This window comes from Borostomias antarcticus (assembly GCF_949987555.1).
Source record: "Borostomias antarcticus genome assembly, chromosome: 14".
Classification (NCBI taxonomy): domain Eukaryota; kingdom Metazoa; phylum Chordata; class Actinopteri; order Stomiiformes; family Stomiidae; genus Borostomias; species Borostomias antarcticus.
In genome coordinates, this window is record NC_140247.1 from 11,335,048 (window position 1) to 11,354,333 (window position 19,286).

Sequence of the window (19,286 nt, forward strand, 5' to 3'; positions counted from 1 at the left end):
CTTGTCTGATCTATCCCCACGTTTTCGAATTGCACGTCGGCTGATTCGCTGCAATTATAGGGATGAAGCCGTAAGCAACGGCATCACCCAAACCCTCAACAGATCGAACCAAACCCCGAAGCATACATTTGTTCAACCCTAACCACTGCAATATAATACAATTTGTTTATTTTTAGATGTTTACATAGGCCTAGTGTTTTGTTGCGTTTCATTTAAAGAATGTGAAGAAAGTGCTGCCACGTAATGACAGTCCGTATTCGCTAAAACTGATGGAGAACAGGCGAGGCTTTCAGGTTGGTTACGCGATGGCCGCTCGTTATACATTATTTTGATTTTGGACGTAAACAACGAATTCACTAAATTTTATTGGGTTGTATCGAAAGTACTTGATATCGGAAACGAAGCGACATCGCTTAAATGTAGCTGTTGTGTCCAGGAAAAGAAACGGAGATTCCTTTCATATCGGGACTGTGTTTTTCCCGTCAGTATTGGGCCTTGTTGTACTTGAGCGGCGGGCTGGTAGTTTCGGATGCAGCGGGCAAGAGGTTAGAAAGAGGCGGGTTCGGTTGGACGTGTCGAAGGAGTCATAGCAAGTAGAAGTCATTGTGTCGATCTTAGCATCAAAGTACAGAATGATTGCTGACGAAATTATAGTCCTGTAAATGAAATTAGCCTGCCGGTGAGTTGGGGTGGAACATTGTGCTGGCTAGCTAACGCTATTTAGCTAACGCGAGCTAACTTGCTAAACAACAAGCTGAGCTGAGCGGCATGGGAGTCAGCCTCCTGCGCCCGCCAAGACTACCGCGGCGAACACAAAGATACAGCTAACTTAGCCAACACAAGTAGCTACCGTTAGACAGTCAAGTAAGCTTGTAATAAACGTTGGTTAATGAATATTCGCTAACGTTATAGCTACCCAGCTAACTGGTCTGGTGCTAGTTTGTCAATAATGCAAACTTGTCCGACGTTGTTAGCTTGCTGTTAAAATAGTGTTTAGCCATCGATTGTTTGTTTACTTTAGCTTGTCAGGTCCTCTACCATGTCGTGTTCACGTTTCAAAATTAGGAGAAAGTAACGATAGCTAACTTGGTATAACCGAGTTGAATTGTTTAAATACCGCCCACCCGTGCTACTAAGTCTAAGCATGTTTGGTGGCGTAGCAGGCTAAGCGGTGTGTGTGTAAGGTTGTCATGTGCGTTGGCAAGCCAGAGCACTCGAGTCGAACCCCGAAACCAGCGTGGGCAAGTGAGGGTTGAAGCTATATTGACATACAATCATAATACTGACAATCATAATACTGACAAGCGACAGCAGTGACCCCTGTGAGGCAGTGACACTAGTTGGCTACTAGCGGGCGAGCTAGCTACTCGCCAGACGTTGACGTGGTTCTGACAACCTCCGTCTAGTTTACAGTTACAAAACAAGTGAACCACCTGTCGTGCCCCGATACGATGCATGTCGTCAGCATGTAGCTACAGTTGGTGAATGTAAGTGGAGTGGGCTTTTCTAGTTTAGCACGAACGAACACGTACAGGGGTCAAATAAATATGCTTGATTTCATCGGGTGGGGGACAAGCCTATTGGATTGCTTTCAAAGTTAAGCGGTCCATTCGGGCTTTTTGATTTGAACCAGCTGGGACGTGCTGTATGAGTAATTCTAACACATTCCTTCTTACACAAGTAGAGGGTGTATCCCAATGACACCAATGTTTTCTTTACTTTATGATGAACCCAAATTGTTCTTTGTGCTCTGACACTTTTTTTTTTTTTTAAACCCTAACATATGCTATTCCTTCCTCTACACAACTGTAGTGATAGCATGGATCCAGACAGTGGGGCAGAAACACAACGAGCTCTCAGTTTGCAGTGGAAGAGCTATAAACTCGTCCAGGACCCAGCAATCCGAAGGGTTGCTCAAAAAATATACAGATACGATGGAGTGCATTTCAGTGTGCCGGTGAGTGTAGTCTTCCTATTATTATTATTATTATTATTGCTGTATATAATACTGTATGTGCAGCATATGTATCTGCTGTGGAGTCAGCATGACATGTGCCAGCAAAAATAACCTCTGTTGTTCCCACAGGACTCTGGGTTCCCCGCAGTGGGAGATCTGCGTGACCCACGACCTCGTAGGATCTGGTCCAGGCACACAGAGCTAGCCCTTCCTGTGCCCAAGTTTAAGGTGAGAAACCAGGCTCTCCAACTCGCTCTGCTACCAGCTTCACTTGCATCAGTGGCGGTTTAAGGGTTTCTATTCTCTTTTGCCGTCCCTGGTTCCTCATTCATCGCTCCTCTTCTCCCCTACTCCACAGCTGGACGAGCACTACGTGGGTCCTATACCTCTCAAGGAAGTGACCTTCGCTCGGCTCAATGACAACATCAAGGAGCCCTTCCTGGCGGAGATGTGCTCCAAGTTTGGCGAGGTGGAGGAGATGGAGATACTGTTCCATCCCAAGACGCGCAAGCACCTGGGTCTGGCCCGAGTGCTCTTCACCAACACCAGGGGAGCCAAGGACACAGTGAAGCACCTACACAACACCTCGGTCATGGGAAACATAGTGCACGCTCAACTAGACATCAAAGGTATGGAACGCATGCCTTGGTTTCATCTGCTGTTACTGTTTCATTATCCTTCACCCACTGCCAATGATAATGATCAACAAAAGTATTGTGAGCAGAAATGATCCAGGTTCAGACACCTTTATGATTGCCCTTTGTACATGTACAGTGGAGTAAAATTTAATTTAATTAAAATAAATGTAAAAAAACAAAACAAGATAGTGACAGTTAAGTAAAATACAGCTAAATTGTAATATAAAACAATGGCTACAATAGTAATAACACCACAAATGCAAAGCTGACACGCCTGCGGACATGTTGCTGTTTCTCTTCATGTGCGTGATTATTCTGACGTGCGTTCCGTGCGCTTGTGTTCCTTCAGGCCAACAGCGGACGAAATATTACGACCTGATAGTGAGCGGCTCCTACACTCCCCAGACGGTTCCCCTCGGAGGCAAGGCCCTGGCAGACCGGCTCCAGCAGCTGCCGGCCCCTGCGCAGCCCGACACGGTACGGCCAACACTCTGCTCTCCACGCCATAAATAATAAAATACAATATAATCAGGTTCCATAGACTTCACACTCGTAATGTTGTTTTTTCCCTTTTTCTCTATTACTTTCTCCTTATCTCCTCCTCTTTTTTCTATTACTTTCTCCCTAACTCCTCCTCTCTTTTTTCTATTACTTTCTCCCCATCTCCTCTTTTTCTCTCTCTCTATAGTCCTCGGATATCAGGCGGAGACTGTCCGCCGACCTCCCGGCCACGGCCGCATCCGGGGCGCCAACTCTCACCCCCGGCAGCATCACACCCTGCTCCGTCGACACGGGCTTCAGCGAGCAACGCTTGGACACGCCCCCCTCCTCCATGGGGGGGCCCTACACCCCGGGGTCCTCGGCCTCCTCCCAGGGCGGGGGGACGCCCTACACCCCGCGCACCGGGACGCCCTTCTCACAAGACTCGGGCTACGCCGTCGCCAGGTCAGTGGCAGTCGTCTCACGGCCACTATGATAGTCTATGGCGTTCTCGGTGTTAAGTGTCAAGACTGATCTTTTTTCCCTCCTCTCTCTTAGACATGTTGGCTACAACGCCGGTCCTTTGAGCAGTGGCTACCCCCCACAAGACATTTTACCCTCATCATCTTGCTCCTCGTCCGCTGTCTCATCCTCAGTCGGGGGCTACAAAGTCTCCCGCTACCCAGAGGACCCCCACGCCCCTCCTCAAGACCCCTCGGTGTACCACAGAGGTCGCCCCACTTACCCCCCCAGCGCCCCCTTCCGTCCCAACGAGCCCCCGTGCTACCCCACGTACCCCAACGCCGGCGGGGTCGGCCAGCACATGTCTCACCACCCGGGGATGCCGCCCCCGCCCCCCGGGCCCGGGTACGAGCAGCCCCCGCTGTCCGACAGGGAGCGGGAGAGGGACCGAGACAGAGACTCGGGGCGGTACGGCGCCGGGGGGATCGGCTCCAGGAGGTCTTCCTACCATGGTCACCTGCAGGAGGCCAACTCCTCCTCCTCCTCCAAGTCGTCCTACCACTCCCACCACTCCCACCACCACTCCGAGCGCAGCCGGGACGAGCGGGGGTACCGGCGGGACAGCGTGGGCTCGCGGTCCGGCGGCGACCACGGCCACCAGAGACACCGCAACCACCACCACTCGCACAACCACCACAGCGGCAGCCGGCGGAGGAGCAGCCACGACAGGGACCGGGACAGAGAGAGGGAGCGGGAGAGAGACACCGGCGACTACTCCAACAACTCGGACCCCCGGTTCAACTCCAACTCCCACCGCTCGTCGTCGAACAGCATGTCCCCCCCGGCGTCCTCCTACCCGTCGTCTTCCAAAGACCTCCCGCCGCCGTCTCCTCTCGACCCGCCCGTCTCCTCCTCTTCCTCCTCATCCTCCTCCCGCCCGGGGGGAGTCGGTTCCGGGGAGAGGTCGGCCGGCGCGGGCGCCGGCGGCGACAAAGACTACCAGCCGCCTCACCACCACGCCCCTCTCCCACCCCCTCCTCCGCCCCCGCCCCCTCCCCTCCCCCCAGCCTCGGTCATCGCGGCGGCCGTGGCCGAGACGCTCGACGCCCTGGACTTCGGCCAGGAGAGCCCGGCCCGGGAGGAGCAGTGGGCCAAGCCCAAGCGCCGGCCCAGCACGCCGCCGCCGCCGCCCCAGACCCCGCCCCCTTCCTCCCCGCCGCACTCCTCCGTCACCTCGTCCTCCGCCTCCCCCTCGTCCACCTCCCTCGCTCACCACCTCCCCTCCTCGTCCGTCTCCCTGTCCCCGCCCCCCGCCCAGCGTGACTCCTCCTCCCCGGAGCCCGACCCGGCCAATGAGAGCCTGCCGTTCGTCTACCACAGCAGCAGCCTCGACTCGCGCATCGAGATGCTCCTGAAGGAGCAGAAGGCCAAATTCTCCTTTTTGGCTTCTGACGAAGAGGAGGAGGAGGACAGGAAGGAGGAGCAGCAGAGAGAAAAGGCAGCAGCGGCGTCAGCGACGGGGGAGGGAGGAGAGCGAGGGAAGGGGAAAGGGGAGGCGGCGGAGAGCAGGAGGAGCAAGCGGGAGGAGGAGGGAGACAAAGACCGGCGCAGGAGACCGGGAGACGGCGAGGGAGGCGCGAAGAGGAGAGGGGACCGCGACCGAGACGGCCGCCGGGGGAGGAAGCACGGCGCGGCGGGGGCCGGCAGAAAGAGCCCCACCGTGGTCGCGCCGGCCACCACCTCCTCCTCCACCACCTCCTCCTCCACGTACTCCCCCCACGTCCCCCCGTCGGAAGACCCCCAGGCCCAGATGGGGGTCCCCGCAGGGGCGGGGCCGCAGCGCGAGCAGTCTCCGCAGCCCATCTCCGCTGACCAGGGCGCCAGACAGGGTGCGCACACCCCCCCCTACAACGGACAGAGTCAGGTACGAACCCGGTTCCCTTCGGTTCTGATTCCGTTGATGGTTCCTAGATCTCACTCACCGTTCTAGTTAGCATTTCACATCGTTCTTTATAATCTCTCACCTTTTGTAGTCGCTCTCTCCATCTTTTCACTCCTCCTTTGTCCCCCTCTCTCCCCCCGCAGTCCTCCCCCCGTTCCTCCGGCGAAGACATGGAGATCTCTGACGAGGAGGATGAGAACGCCGCGGCCGCAGCGGCGGTGCCCGGCCAACGCCCCGCCCCCTGCTCCGCCGCCTCCCCGTCCCAGCCCCAGGCCGCCCCGCCCCCCCAGGCGACGGACCCCTCGTCCTCGCCGCCGGTCGCCTCCGACTCCGCGCAGCACTTCCCCTCCTACCCCCCTCACCTGCCCCCACCTCCGGGCTTCTCCCTCCAGCCGCCGCCGCCCGCCCACATGGAGCTCCACCCTGAGTACCCGCCCCCCCACCTGCCCCCCCACATGTACGACTACGCCAGCTCGGTGGAGCTGATGAACCAGTACAGCGGCGGCGCGCCCATGTCCTTCCAGATGCAGACGCAGATGCTCAGCCGGCTTCACCAGCTGCGCCTGTCCTCGGCCAACGGCGGCGCCGCGCCCCCCGGCGAATCCGCCCCGCCGCCCCCGGCCGGCTACCCCGCCTCCTACCATCTCCACGCCATGCCACCGCCCCCGCACCACCCCTACATGGACCAGGAGGACGGCGGTGGTGGCGGCGGCGGCGCTGCCCACTACGACCAGGACCACCGCTACATGCCGCCGCACATGCCCTACGCCTACCCCGACCCGCACGGCTCCCAGATCCCGCCCCCTCCCCACCACGCCATCCCGCCTCCACCCGGCTCCTGGCCACACCACTACCCCTACCCCTCCTACCTGCCCCCGCCCGGCTACGGGACGATGCCACCCGGCGAGGGGGAGGCGCCCTATGGGGAGCCGGGCGACCACCTCCCCCTGCTGGCCGAGAACCGCCACGAGCTGACGGTGCAGCTGGCGCTCGCCACCCTGATCCAGGAGATGAAGAACATCATGCAGAGGGACCTGAACCGCAAGATGGTGGAGAACATCGCCTTCGCCACCTTCGACGAGTGGTGGGAGCGCAAAGAGACCAAGGCCAAGGTAAGGGGGGGCGCGCGGTAAGGAGGGCGTCGGGACGCATCATCAAAGGATGATGCGCGTTCAGCCGCCCGTGTGTGCGTGTTTCGAAGTTACCTCAGAACTTCCTCGTACGTAATAAAAAAACGATGCTCTTTTCTTTGTCGCACTAGCCTTTCCAGACGATGGTGAGGAGCATTTCCACACTGAGGGACGAGGAGAAGGAGAAGGACAAGGCGAGCCGGCCACGCGAGCCCCTCCTCTCTCTGGTGGACTGGGCCAAGAGCGGCGGCATGGAAGGCTTCTCCCTGCGGGGGGCGCTGCGCCTGCCCTCCTTCAAGGTACGAACACCTGGACACGGGGGGGGCGGGGGGGGGCGGGGCTTGGGGGAAGTTTCCGTCACAAACTGCATTTCTGAGACAATCAGTCAGATGGTGGATTTGTGTTTTCGTGGTGTATATAGAATGAATGAATGAATGAATGAATGAATGAATGAATGATCATGTTTATTTCGGACGTTCTTAATGGACCATTAACAAGCTGTTTCAAATTGTGTGAAAGTACAGCAAAGAAAACCAAAACAAACCAAAACAAGCACAACAACAACAACAAAAAACATATCAAATGCATTTCCATCCATCCATCCATCCATCTTCATCCGCTTATCCGGGGTCGGGTCGCGGAGGCAGCAGTTCCAACAGGGGGCCCCAGACATCCCTTTCCCTAGCAGCATCAACCAGCTCTGCCTGGGGAATCTTTAGCCGCTCACAGGCCAGTGCGAAGATGTAGTCCCGCCACCTAGTCCTGGGTCTACCCCGCGGCCTCCTCCTAGCCGGACACGCCTGGAACACCTCCCTAGGGAGGCCCCCAGGAGGCATCCTCACTAGATGCCCGAACCACCTCAACTGGCTCCTTTCGACGCAAAGGAGCAGCGGCTCTACTCCGAGTCCCTCCCGGATGACTGAACTTCTCACCCGATCTCTCAGGGAGACCCCAGCCACCCTCCGGAGAAAACTAATTTCGGCCGCTTGTATCCGTGATCTCGTTCTTTCGGTCATGACCCCATCCTTCATGACCATAGGTGAGGGTGGGGACGAAGATAGACCGGTAGATCGAGAGCTTTGCCTTTTGGCTCTTTTCGTCACAACAGTGCGGTAAAGCGACTGCAGAACCGCACCAGCTGCTCCGATTCTCCGGCCAAACTCCCTCTCCATGGTTCCCTCACTCGTGAACAAGACCCCCAGATACTTGAACTCCTTCACTTGGGATAAGGACTCATTTCCTACTCGGAGCGGACAGGCCACCGGTTTCCTGCTGAGAATGCATTTCACACAATAAAAATGTGAACATTTCAGTCTATAAAGGGGATTATGCCGTGACGCAACAAATGTAATTTCCCTCCCCCCCCTCTCTACCAGTTCTTAAGTGTTGACTCTGCATGTCTCCTTCCTTCCTTTCCTCCCTCATGTCTCCTTCCTTTCCTCCCTCAGGTCAAGAGGAAAGAGCCTCAGGAGCTCGGAGAGGGAGAGCTGAAGATGAAGAGGCCCTCCACCCCGCCGGAGGACGACGACGAAGGTGCGCCCGCCGAGACGGCTCCCATTCTGACGCGCCGCGTTCGCACGTCCCCGGCTAGCTCTCGACGCGTGCGGTTCGCTGGTTAACCGTCTGTGCTCGCGCCTCCTCTTCTCTCCCCCCCCCCAGGTGCGGACGGCCGACGGGTGGACGGCGAGGGTCACGGGGCTGCCAGGGACCGCCGGAGGAGGAAGAAGAAGCAGAGGAGTCGGAAACCTTGGGACTTGGACAGCGAGGGAGAGGAGACGTCGGACGGCTCCTCCACAGAAAAGGTGTGTGTGTGTGTGTGCGCACGCGTGTGTGAGCTGTGGGTACCGTCCGTGTGTGCGAGCTGTTTTCCGTCCTTATGTATCGATTGTGTTTTCACCGAATGTTGGCTAGATGGCGGCATTGCGCTGTTCCTGCGCTTGCGTTCGCTTGGTCTTGGTTTGTCAAGAGGTCTGAACTCACACAGTTCTTCTGTTTCTCTCTCTTAAGGAGGATGAGAGTGAAAAGGAATCTGAAGGTATGTGTTTCTTCTCATCAGTCATTGCCACATCCGCAATTTATCTGACTTCCTTACCCATGTCGCTGTGATATCATCTATCCCTTCTGCTTCCTGTTCTCACAGATGGGGTGATGAGCGCAGACAGCGATGACGAGAGCCTCTCTTCCTCCTCCGGGAGTTCCACCTCTTCCTCCTCCTCCTCCTCTTCCTCCGATGAAGACGAGGATGAAGAGGAAGGGGAGCGGGCGGGGGAGAGCGAGGGGCTGGACACCATGGACGAGTCGACGATGGACAGCCTCGCTCTGTACACGGAGAAAGAGGACCACGGGTATTTATTCACGCCTACGAACGCGCCACACGTCTGTTTCAAGCGCAACGCTGCGTTCCATGTGGCTCGTGAAGTCGTGATTTACGAGATGCTATTCCCAGTTTGAACCGGAACGCCCCTCACAACTTTTTTTTCTCGGCTCGTAAAACTCGTATCACGTTTCCCCCACCCCCAGCTAGCTCGGCAGGTCGTGAACCACATGGCAGCCCCCCGGTGGTTACTAAAGTGAAACTTTAGTAATACTGTTTTATTAGCATTTCTGTCTTATTTGTCTCATTAAATCAGTCATACACACAGTATTCCCAACTGTTATCTGAGGACATGTTCGTGACTAGGGATGAGACGGTATGGATTTTTCCGTTACATTACGGTACGGTATGTAGTTACACGGTACGGTTTACGGTATTTCACGGTATACGGCATTTCACCTCCCCAACACATAAAAAAAACAAGTATTTTACTTTGAAGGAAAACAGCTTTATTGAACATTAGTGTGTCAGTTTATTAATAGCAAGCTTATATTAAATTACAAAATTAACTGTTGCAAGCAACTTGAAATGTGAAGTTTCAGCAGCGCATTATTGTGTAATACCGTGAACGTAATACCGTAAACACAGGGAATGTCACGGTTATAATTTTATACTGCGGTTCACGGTTTTACGGTATACCGTCTCATCCATATTCGTAACCTCTTTCGTGTGCGCAAAATACAGCGTAGCGCGCTAACTACTGGTCCGGCAAACAAAGCTAGCTAGCGTCCATCTTTGTTCCGAGCTGTTGTTGGCGTCCACTGTAGACTTTCCGTCTCTCCCACCTCCCACTTCCCGGACAAATGGAACGCAGCATAAGCAAATAAGCAGACATTTTCCCCTTCAATGTTAATGACTTTTCCACTTGTGTTGGTTTCTCCAGAGACAAAAGCAGCATCTGTCTCCCGGTCTCGAGTGCCCTTCCAAAGACAGAGGTCAAAGCGGGTAAGTCGGGGGGTCTGTTGGGCTCGGAGCCGGGATGAACACGGGTCGTTAAGAGCACATATAACTGTAGTCTTCTCGTTTTCATTCCGCCATGTGTGCTTTTGTTCTCCCAGGGGAAAGCGCGAACGACAAGCCCGGCGTGGCGAAGGTGCTCGGCGTCCGCCCTCCGTCGCCTCCCCCCCGGCGCCCACCGTCCCCCGTCGTTCTCGTGCCCCCTCTCAAGAAACGCAGGAAGACCGTCTCCTTCTCCACGGAGGACAGCAGCTACAGAATGCCGGTGCAGGCCGCCCCGCTCTCCCCCTCGCCGTCCCCCGCGCCGGCGCAGTCCTCCCTCCTCCTCTCCCCCGTCAAGTCCCAGCCCCCGGACTCCATCCTCGCTGCCTCGGCGGCGGCCCTGCCCGCTGCCCCGCCCCCCAAGTCCATCCGTCTCCTCCCCTTCGCCTCCAGACCGGGCGAGGGCAACGCCCTCTCCCCGTCCTCACCCGCCTCCGTTCTCACCGTGTCCGCGTCCCCGCCGGCGCGCGCCGCCACTGCCCCCCTGTGTCCCGAGGAGTCCAAGAAGAGCCCCAAGTCCCCCACCAAGCGCGGGGCGGCCAAGGACTCCGCCCGATCCCCCGCTGCCCCTTCCCCCCTGGTGTGTCTCACCGTGCAGAACCTGCCCCTGGACCACGCCTCCATGGTCAAGATGGCCTTCGAGGTGGCCCCTCCCCCGCCCGTCCTGAAGAGGCCCCGGGGACGCCCGCGGACGGTCAGTCTGTCGGCCCCCGCGCCTCCTCCCTCCTACCCCCACCCCGTCAGAGAGGAAGAGGAGGATGATGAGGAGAGGGAGCAGAGGTTGAGGTTCAGGGAACAGCTGGGGGCGTCCAGCCTGCTCCAGCTGGCCTCCGCCCCCACGGCTGACCTGTCCGTGCTGGCCGACGTGGCGCTGACCCTTGACCCCGATGCCGGCGACTCGGAGGAGACGGAGACGTCGGACGAGGCCGAGGAGCAGAAGATGGAGGAGGACATGCTGCTCTCCCCCGCGCCCCTCTCCCTGGTCATGGAGCCGGCGGGCCTGGTGGTCCTACACGAGCACAACTACTCCAAGCCCCCAACCCACCTGGCGCCGACCGCCAGGAGAGCCTCCGCCAAGCAGGACTCGTCCGTGCTGCTCCCCGCCGACCTCAACCACCCGGCCATCTCCGGCGTGCTCGAAGCTCCGGAGGAGGTCATCGGAGAGGCGCTACCATCCAGGGGTGACCCTGCCGACCTGCTGTCCGAGATAAGTCTGCTCGGCGAGGCAGCCAAGGCCTCCGCTCTGCCCTCTCCGCACAAAAGGAAGGGCATGGCGGCCGTCGGCACCGAGCTGGAGAAGACCAAGAACAAGAAGAGGAAGAGGAAAGACAAAGAGAACGTGGAGCTGCAGCCGACAAAGAAAGCAAAGGAGCGACCGGGCAAGAAACAGAGGAAGAGGAAACCAGAGGTGCGTAGTTTTTCTGTCACACCTCATGTCACAAGTCGTTTGTCAACGTTGCGTTGCCTGAGGATGTTGACTCACCCTCAGGGCTCAGATTTACTGTAACATTGTTGCTCCTGTTTCATTACGACTTAGTTTTGTTCTCACAGTGACATCAAAATGGAAAAAATGTTGTCACTTCCTAAAGTTGTTAGATTGTTGAAAGTTTTAAAATTCAGCTGAAGAATCTATCCAGTCAACACCAACAGGCACACCAATCCAACGTTGCTGGTTGGCGTTGGTTGGGGCAGTGTGCACTGCTGACACCTTTATTTATGCGAAGTGTTAGCTGTGTTCCCAAGTACATATCTCTTCCTGTCGGCCCCGTGTCGAGCAGGAGTCAGATCTGGAGGTGGATGTGGAGGAGCTGGAGCCAGGCGAGCTGTCCAGCTCCGACGAGGAGGACGACGGCGAGTTCGACGACCTGAGGAAGAGCGAGCGCCTCTTCCTCCAGGAGGCGGGCGTGACGTCGTCGTCGTCCCAGCGCTGGCCCAAGCCCATCCCTGCGCCCGAGCCCCCGGCGATCACCTACGAGCAGCGCAGCGAGTTTGAGCGGATGACCATTCTGTACGACATCTGGAACTCCGGGCTGGACATGGAGGATCTGATCCTGCTCAAGACCACCTATGAGAACCTGCTGCAGGATGACCACAGCACCGATTGGCTCAACGACACCCACTGGGTCCACCACACTGATATCCTTTACTACTACCCCTGTGTGGGCTAGTCTATCAGGAGGGGAGGGGGGACAAGGGTGCACCAATTGAGCGGATATCATTCACGCATCACCCAGGTTAGCCCTGAGCTTAGGCCATCTTGTGAGGAGTGCAGTTGTCATAGGTTTTAAATGTACGATGCCTGATTCATAGACGCTTTAAGTCAGTGTCTCGATGTTATTTTGCCTTAACCTTTGACCTGCACTTACCAACATCCCGAACCCCCGTCGCAAGAAGAAGAACGCCGACGAGCAGCTGCGCGAGCACATGACGGGCTGCGCCAGGAGCGAGGGCTACTACGCCATCAGCCGCAAGGAGAAGGACGTCTACCTGGACCTGGACCTGCCCGAGCAGGCCATCCTAGAGGGCCAGGAGAACATGGACAGCTCGGTATACACGCTCGCTCTCTCTGTCTGTCTCTCTCTCTCTCTGTCTCTCTCTCTCTCTCACATACATGCTCTCTGTCTCTCTCTCTCTCTGTCTCTCTCTCTCTCTCTCTCTCTCTCTCTGTCTCTCTCCGTCTCTGTCTCTCTCACATACATGCTCTCTGTCTATCTCTCTGTCTCTCTCCGTCTCTGTCTCTCTCACATACACACACTCTCTCCATCTCTCTCTCTGTCTCTCTCTGTCTCTGTCTCTCTCACATACACGCTCTCTCTCTATCTCTATCTCTCTCACACACACACATACTCGCTCTCTCTCCTGCTCTTACATTTTCGCTTGCTCCTTTTCTTTCTCTTTCTCACATCTCTGATGTCAGTGGTCTTCCCTTTCTCTTTCTGTCTTTCTGTCTCTCTCTCTCTCTCTCTCTCTCTCTCTCTCTCAACCTGCTCTTTAGCCCTGGATTACACTACTACGTTTGTTCATGGGTATGTTTTCGAACGGGGAAAACGATCCGCGATTACACACGAAATTGCGCTTAATCTCTTATCACACCACCATTAATCAGAATCAGGCACACATAGGTCTTTTTCGGCGAAAACGCAGCAGTGTAATCCAGGCCTTAGTTTCTGTTTTTTTGGGCATGATATTTCTGACCTTTGTTCCACAGTACCCTCTATATAGACAGAGAAGTGTTTGCGTTTCCCAGATATAGCCCTCTTTTCATAGCTCAGCAGGAAGTGTGTTTATTTCAGGAAGTAGGTCTGGTCAAACAAGTCCACTTGTCAAAAACGTCAGTGACCACATTCTCCAGATACGTCTTGTCTTTTATCTTCTGGGTCAAGGCGCCTCTGCGTCTGAGTCCTGTTGAGCTCAGGGCCATGTGAGCGTGTGTGTGTGTGTGTGTGTGTGGGTCATTGACCTGTGTGCCTCCTCTCACTCCTTGCCTCATCCAGGGAACCAACCGGCTACTGTCAGAGAGACGCTCGGAGCAGCGCCGGCTCCTCACCGTTATCGGCACCCCAGCCGTGATGGACTCTGACCTGCTCAAACTCAATCAGCTCAAGGTACACCGGAGCTCCAGCCGCATTATAGAACCACTATATAGCTGTCTGATAATCTCCCCGCGGGGTTCTACCTACACACTGACTCTATTACCGTTCAATGACGAGCCTGATGCAATATGCAAGATGTAATAATAGTTTGATGATGACACACCGTGCAGCATACCTGTTTGATGTCATAGTGGAACTAACCCTTGCACAGCATGTGGAAGTGACACCGGTGAGGCCATAGTGAAACTGAACCCCCACTTTCTCCACAGTTCCGTAAGAAGAAGCTTCGGTTCGGCCGCAGTAGGATCCACGAGTGGGGCCTGTTCGCCATGGAGCCTATCGCTGCTGATGAGATGGTCATCGAGTATGTGGGTCAGAACATCAGACAGGTACCGGTCAAAGCTTGATGATGATACCACTGCACCCCATCGAAATGTTGTAATCGTGTACCCAAGAGTTAATCAATTAAGTTTGAATACACAACGAACTGTCCATCTTTAGCCAAGATGAGATATTTGCAAACACCGGCGAACCTCATTGCACTCAGGAAGAGATGCAGCAAGTATACAGGCTATACATAGTATAGAGCATGGTTTCCCAAACTCCATCAATGTGGGTCTCCCCTCTAAAAACAGTGACACACCGCGCCCCGCCAACCCCCCAAATTTGCAAGGCAGTGTTAGCTAGTCCATAACGTTAGACAGCTAAGTTAGCTCGGTGGCACCTGCTGCTAGTTAACGTTATGATGTTTTCGCACAATGACTGCGGGGGGAGGCTCTCTCTGCACTATCCACAAATTTAGTATACATCTCTCCCATTATTTATTTCGATCTTCTGACCTTTAAAATCACGTTTCATTCATAAAAACCAGACATTTTTAAATGACATGTTTTGAATAACATGTTTTTCCTTTTTTTTTTTCTCTAACCATCCCTCCCCGCCTCCCCTGAATTTCTTTGGGGCCCCACAGGGGAGGCCCGCCTCACAGTTTGGGAATGCCTGGTATAGAGTATACAGGCTTTCTCATGCAGATGCCGTTGCATAGTGACCTTCGTAGGCCATGTCAGAAAGACCAACAATAAGCAGATAAAGAATTGTTTTTCATGCTTATCTATGCAGCTGGTGCCTGGCTAAGCTCATAGCAGGATGAGGGACTTGGATACAAGGCCTCTAGAGTAGTCAAATCAAATGGTTCACCCAAAAAACAATGGTCCTCATTCCTGAACGCAGTTAAGAAAGGCTAAGAAATTTCTTCTTAACTCCACTTACTTTCCTCCAATAGTCTTATTTGTTCCCAACTCTACCTCTGGACAATAATGTCTTAATGATAGTGTAAATTCGGTTGTAAGTTAGGAAATCGGAATCTGTCAACCCAAACGGTGCTTTTAAGTTGTTGAAAGGTACCACTTTTCCCTTGTCTATGATTTGTCCAACCTGTTTTATGTTATGTTGTTGCCACACCCTGTCTTTGACAGACCATTTCATATTGATCAGCTATGACACGGAGGAGGGTCTTATATGCGAAGGCCGTTGGTCATCACAGTTGATGGAAAGACCTCTAATCAGACTGATGCGCTTTCTTGGTTCTTGACTGGCGTCGATGTTTGAGCCTGCCTGTGTTTGCGCTGTTGTCCTCGGCAGATGGTGGCTGACAATCGAGAGAAGCGCTACGCTCAGCAGGGCATCGGGAGCAGCTACCTGTTCAGGGTGGACCACGACACCATCATCGACGCCACCAAGTGTGGCGGTCTGGCGCGCTTCATCAACCACTGCTGCACTGTAAGTCGGCCAACAATCGCATACCATGCCCAAGAGTGGTTTCAGTCACACACACTTGCTATTTGACACACAGGTGTACACACACAATGTGAAATGTATACAAACTAACCAGATTTCATATTGGATGCTGTGACAATGTTTCTTTTAACCACTTGATTCGCTTTATTCCTCTTTTCCCAGCCTAATTGCTATGCGAAAGTGATCACCATCGAGTCCCAGAAGAAGATCGTAATCTACTCTAAGCAGGCCATTGCCGTCAATGAAGAGATCACCTACGACTACAAGTTCCCCCTGGAGGAGAACAAGATCCCATGCCTGTGTGGAACAGAGAACTGTCGCGGAACGCTCAACTAGAGGTCACAGCGTACAGCACTCCTGCACCAATGGGATGACAGCGGCCCCTCCCCCGGTTCGAGCGCCGCGGTCAAGACATCCTGCCCCCCCTTCCACGCAGGAGCCGCGCAGCTTTCCTCATCGTATCCTGGAAACAAGAGAAACACTCATTTGCACTGTTCACACACTTTGAATATACTGTCAGTTTTATGGGTCATTAATTAGATGCCTTTGAAAGCCCGGAGTAGACCCCCTTCTCCGCACATCACCCTCAGCGTCAGCTCCTCTGTAGCAGTATTGCAGGATAGAGGAACTGATGTTCAGGCCACCTGTTTGTTCCATGTTGAGTTCCCCCCTCCACCCACGCCACCGGCCTTTGCCAAGAATACAATGCAGCCCGTCAACAGGTGATAGTGTCTCAGCCCCAGTACAATGTCCAGTCTGTGTGGTCAGGCCCCCAGAGTTCATACCTCACACACGGACGCACAGTAAAAACAAACAGATTCAGGGTTTTTAAGGCGCATGTTCAAGCTGCAGTTTTAGAGTTGACACACTCTGAGCTATTTAGGACTTCAGTTATGCAAGATTTCCAAAAATGAAGATTGAGCTTTTTCATTTTAATAGTATTATATATTATTATTACAATTGCTATAATTGTTGTTCTTGATATTTAGTTGCGTTGGCTGTAAGTATCTTACAGTAAAGTACATTTTAGTGTTCCCACCATCTGTGATTCACCAGCCCCTTAAATCTGTTCTGCATCTTCCTTTCCGTGTGACTCCCCTCTCACCAGCTTATTTGGGTGAGAGACCAAAGACCTTTGAGTGTTTTGTTGTTGTTTTAACCATTTGACAACAATTGGCTACATTCTGACGAATAATTTTGTAGGTTTATCTTAATGGCTTAATATGGTCACTAAAGTTTAGTCATGCAGGAAGTTTATTCCTATCCTTTGATGACCTGGAATGAGCCTTTTTTTTTTTTTTCCCTTCATTGGATAGGTCAGCGACGAGTGGCTGTTTTTGTAGGACCAAGGTAGCTGAACACACCTGCCCCCTTTTCACATAAAGAGTGTGCGCGTTTATTTTTTTAACACCCTGGTAAGAATGTACTCTGTCTAGTTGTGTTTTTGGTCAACCAGCAAATCGCATATTGTGTGCTATGTGCTATTGGAATGACACAGGATTTTCTATGAAATATCCAGTAATTTGATTCCCCTTGAAAACATATAGATTATAGATCTTAAAGGGCAATGCTCGTTTTTGACAACCTGGACCTTATTTACGACATATTATAAGAAGTTTGACTCACCGAGATCACTTTGGTGTAGTTCGGAGGCATGTAGAAGAAATTTAAAATCCAGCGCGAGCCAGTATATCCATGTAATGACGGTGATCGGGGCAACGAGAATGCAGTTTCTCAAAATCTATTTTCGGCCGCTAAACGGTTGTTTTCATCAATCAGATTGGATGAATCGACAGTTGAGATTCCTCAACGCGAGCCATTGTTGTGGTTTTCAAATACGGGGTCTTTAGCCTCTGTAATATGATCTTTACACGCCTTTCCCCACTTGCTCCAGCACGCATGCGCACAGGCCAGCGCGCAGACTGGCTATTCTCCGGCTCACATTCTCTGCGCTACGATCGTTGTTGGTGCCGAGAATATTGTCGTCGTCATTCGTCAGCAACAATCCGATCGTAGCGCAGAGAACGTAAGCCGGAGAATAGCCAGTCTGCGCGCTGGCCTGTGCGCATGCGTGCTGGAGCAAGTGGGGAAAGGCGTGTAAAGATCATATTACAGAGGCTAAAGACCCCGTATTTGAAAACCACAACAATGGCTCGCGTTGAGGAATCTCAACTGTCGATTCATCCAATCTGATTGATGAAAACAACCGTTTAGCGGCCGAAAATAGATTTTGAGAAACTGCATTCTCGTTGCCCCGATCACCGTCATTACATGGATATACTGGCTCGCGCTGGATTTTAAATTTCTTCTACATGCCTCCGAACTACACCAAAGTGATCTCGGTGAGTCAAACTTCTTATAATATGTCGTAAATAAGGTCCAGGTTGTCAAAAACGAGCATTGCCCTTTAAGCTCTAGACACAAGCTCCATATACCACTGACTCCAATATGTGTGGTCTCTGTCTATTTGACTTAGTAATTTAGTGTGTCCTAAATGTTTTTAAAAGGAAAATTTATTTGTGTAAATCAGGTCTAATAATTCTAGTTCATAGTCCTAGTCTATTTTCAGTCTCAACAAACCCCTGTACCGTATTCCTTATAGTTTTGGTGTTTCTGAAATCTTTGTATTTTACAGACAAATTTACAAAGAATATCTTGGGGTTTGAGCTCATCCTGGGATTGTATGATGGGGTAGAGTGTAGGCTTAATTGTGTACCACTGTGTGTGTGTGTGTGTGTGTGTGTGTGTGTGTGTGTGTGTGTGTGTGTGTGTGTGTGTGTGTGTGTGTGTGTGTGTGTGTGTGTGTGTGTGTGTGTGTGTTAAGCTGACAATGGAAGATGGTCATTCTGCCCTGACTCTGTTTTTCATGGACTCTCAGCATATGGCCGTCCCAAGTTTTTACCTTTGATTTTTAATTATCACAAGGCCCTTTTCATGTTCTGTTCTCTGCCCAACGGGAAACTCTGTAAGATATATCTTGTTGCTACTGACACCTTTCAGTGCAAACCAACTCTTAACTATAAGGTAAAAAGACGAAAAGGAAAAAAAAAAAAAAAAGTTCAAAGAAATAAATGTACATATTGTAGAAGTGTTTGTTTCTCGTAGAAACACACTGGTTCCAATCTGTAAATATGTTGTTCCTTTTCCTTCTCCCATGAGGAGGGAAATTGTACATACCTTCCCTTCAGTTATTTTTTATTGTTTTTCCTTTTCATTTGATGATTTATAATTTTAATATTATTTGCGATATTTCTCTTGTATTAATGAGTTGGACCCTTTATTAATGGTGCATTAAAATATTTTTTAAATAATTGCAGCTTCCTTTTGTTTTCATAGTGTTGTCTACTGATATCCCTTTAGTGTTTTAATTTTCAAAATCCAGACCTTCCAGGTTTGGATGATCTCAAAGGGGCTGTGATTCTGTGACTATCAGCTGGACAGTAGGCCCTTCTCCCTCAGACAATCACTGAAAGTTGGGTCCAGTCAAGAGATGGTTAGTCTGGGAGTACTAGTCCAGGAGTCAGGCTGCTAGATTTTGATGAACCTGGTTTGTGGGTATTTTGATGAACCTGTTTTTTTCTGTGCTAATTCTTGTAGCTTGGGGGTACCTCTTCAAAATACAGGAGGGTGCCCTGTGATATCCCTTGAGCATTTTCAGATATTAACCACTTTATGCCCCAAATCCCATAAAAATAGAGATTTAAGAGATTTCATGCAAAATGCTCAAATATACAAATTCGCTTTCACAAGTTCATTCATAAAGGAGGTCATGTACGATGTATTTGATTACAAATTAATGAATATTAATTAATTAGGCCATGGCAGCAAAACATACTTCAAAAAATGAGGTTGTGTGATTCATGTTGGGGGAGGGGTATACAACTTTTTATAAAGCTTTTATTTCAGATGGAATA

The 19,286-nt window shown here is 52.4% G+C and overlaps 1 protein-coding gene across 2 annotated transcripts; it reads left to right on the forward strand.

Moving 5' to 3' along the window:
• Positions 1-1,819: 1,819 nt before the first annotated feature.
• setd1a (SET domain containing 1A, histone lysine methyltransferase) lies at positions 1,820-17,292 on the forward strand (the record flags this gene model as incomplete). 2 transcript variants are annotated; one of them, XR_014630770.1, is made up of 21 exons in its annotated part: positions 1,820-1,957; positions 2,087-2,185; positions 2,316-2,586; positions 2,945-3,072; positions 3,284-3,540; positions 3,634-5,461; positions 5,623-6,591; positions 6,741-6,908; positions 8,058-8,142; positions 8,269-8,411; positions 8,617-8,644; positions 8,750-8,954; positions 9,867-9,928; positions 10,042-11,390; positions 11,761-12,118; positions 12,345-12,529; positions 13,477-13,587; positions 13,845-13,964; positions 15,217-15,354; positions 15,535-16,489; positions 16,689-17,292. XR_014630770.1 is itself a non-coding variant. In XM_084448924.1 (20 exons), 20 exons carry the CDS (start codon positions 1,820-1,822, stop codon positions 15,706-15,708), a joined length of 6,816 nt encoding a protein of 2,271 aa, XP_084305050.1. In that variant the 3' UTR covers positions 15,709-17,292. The 2 variants fall into 2 exon arrangements, 1 of the variants encoding a protein (XP_084305050.1); XM_084448924.1 differs by having other exon boundaries at positions 15,535-17,292.
• Between the last annotated feature and the right edge of the window lie 1,994 nt (positions 17,293-19,286).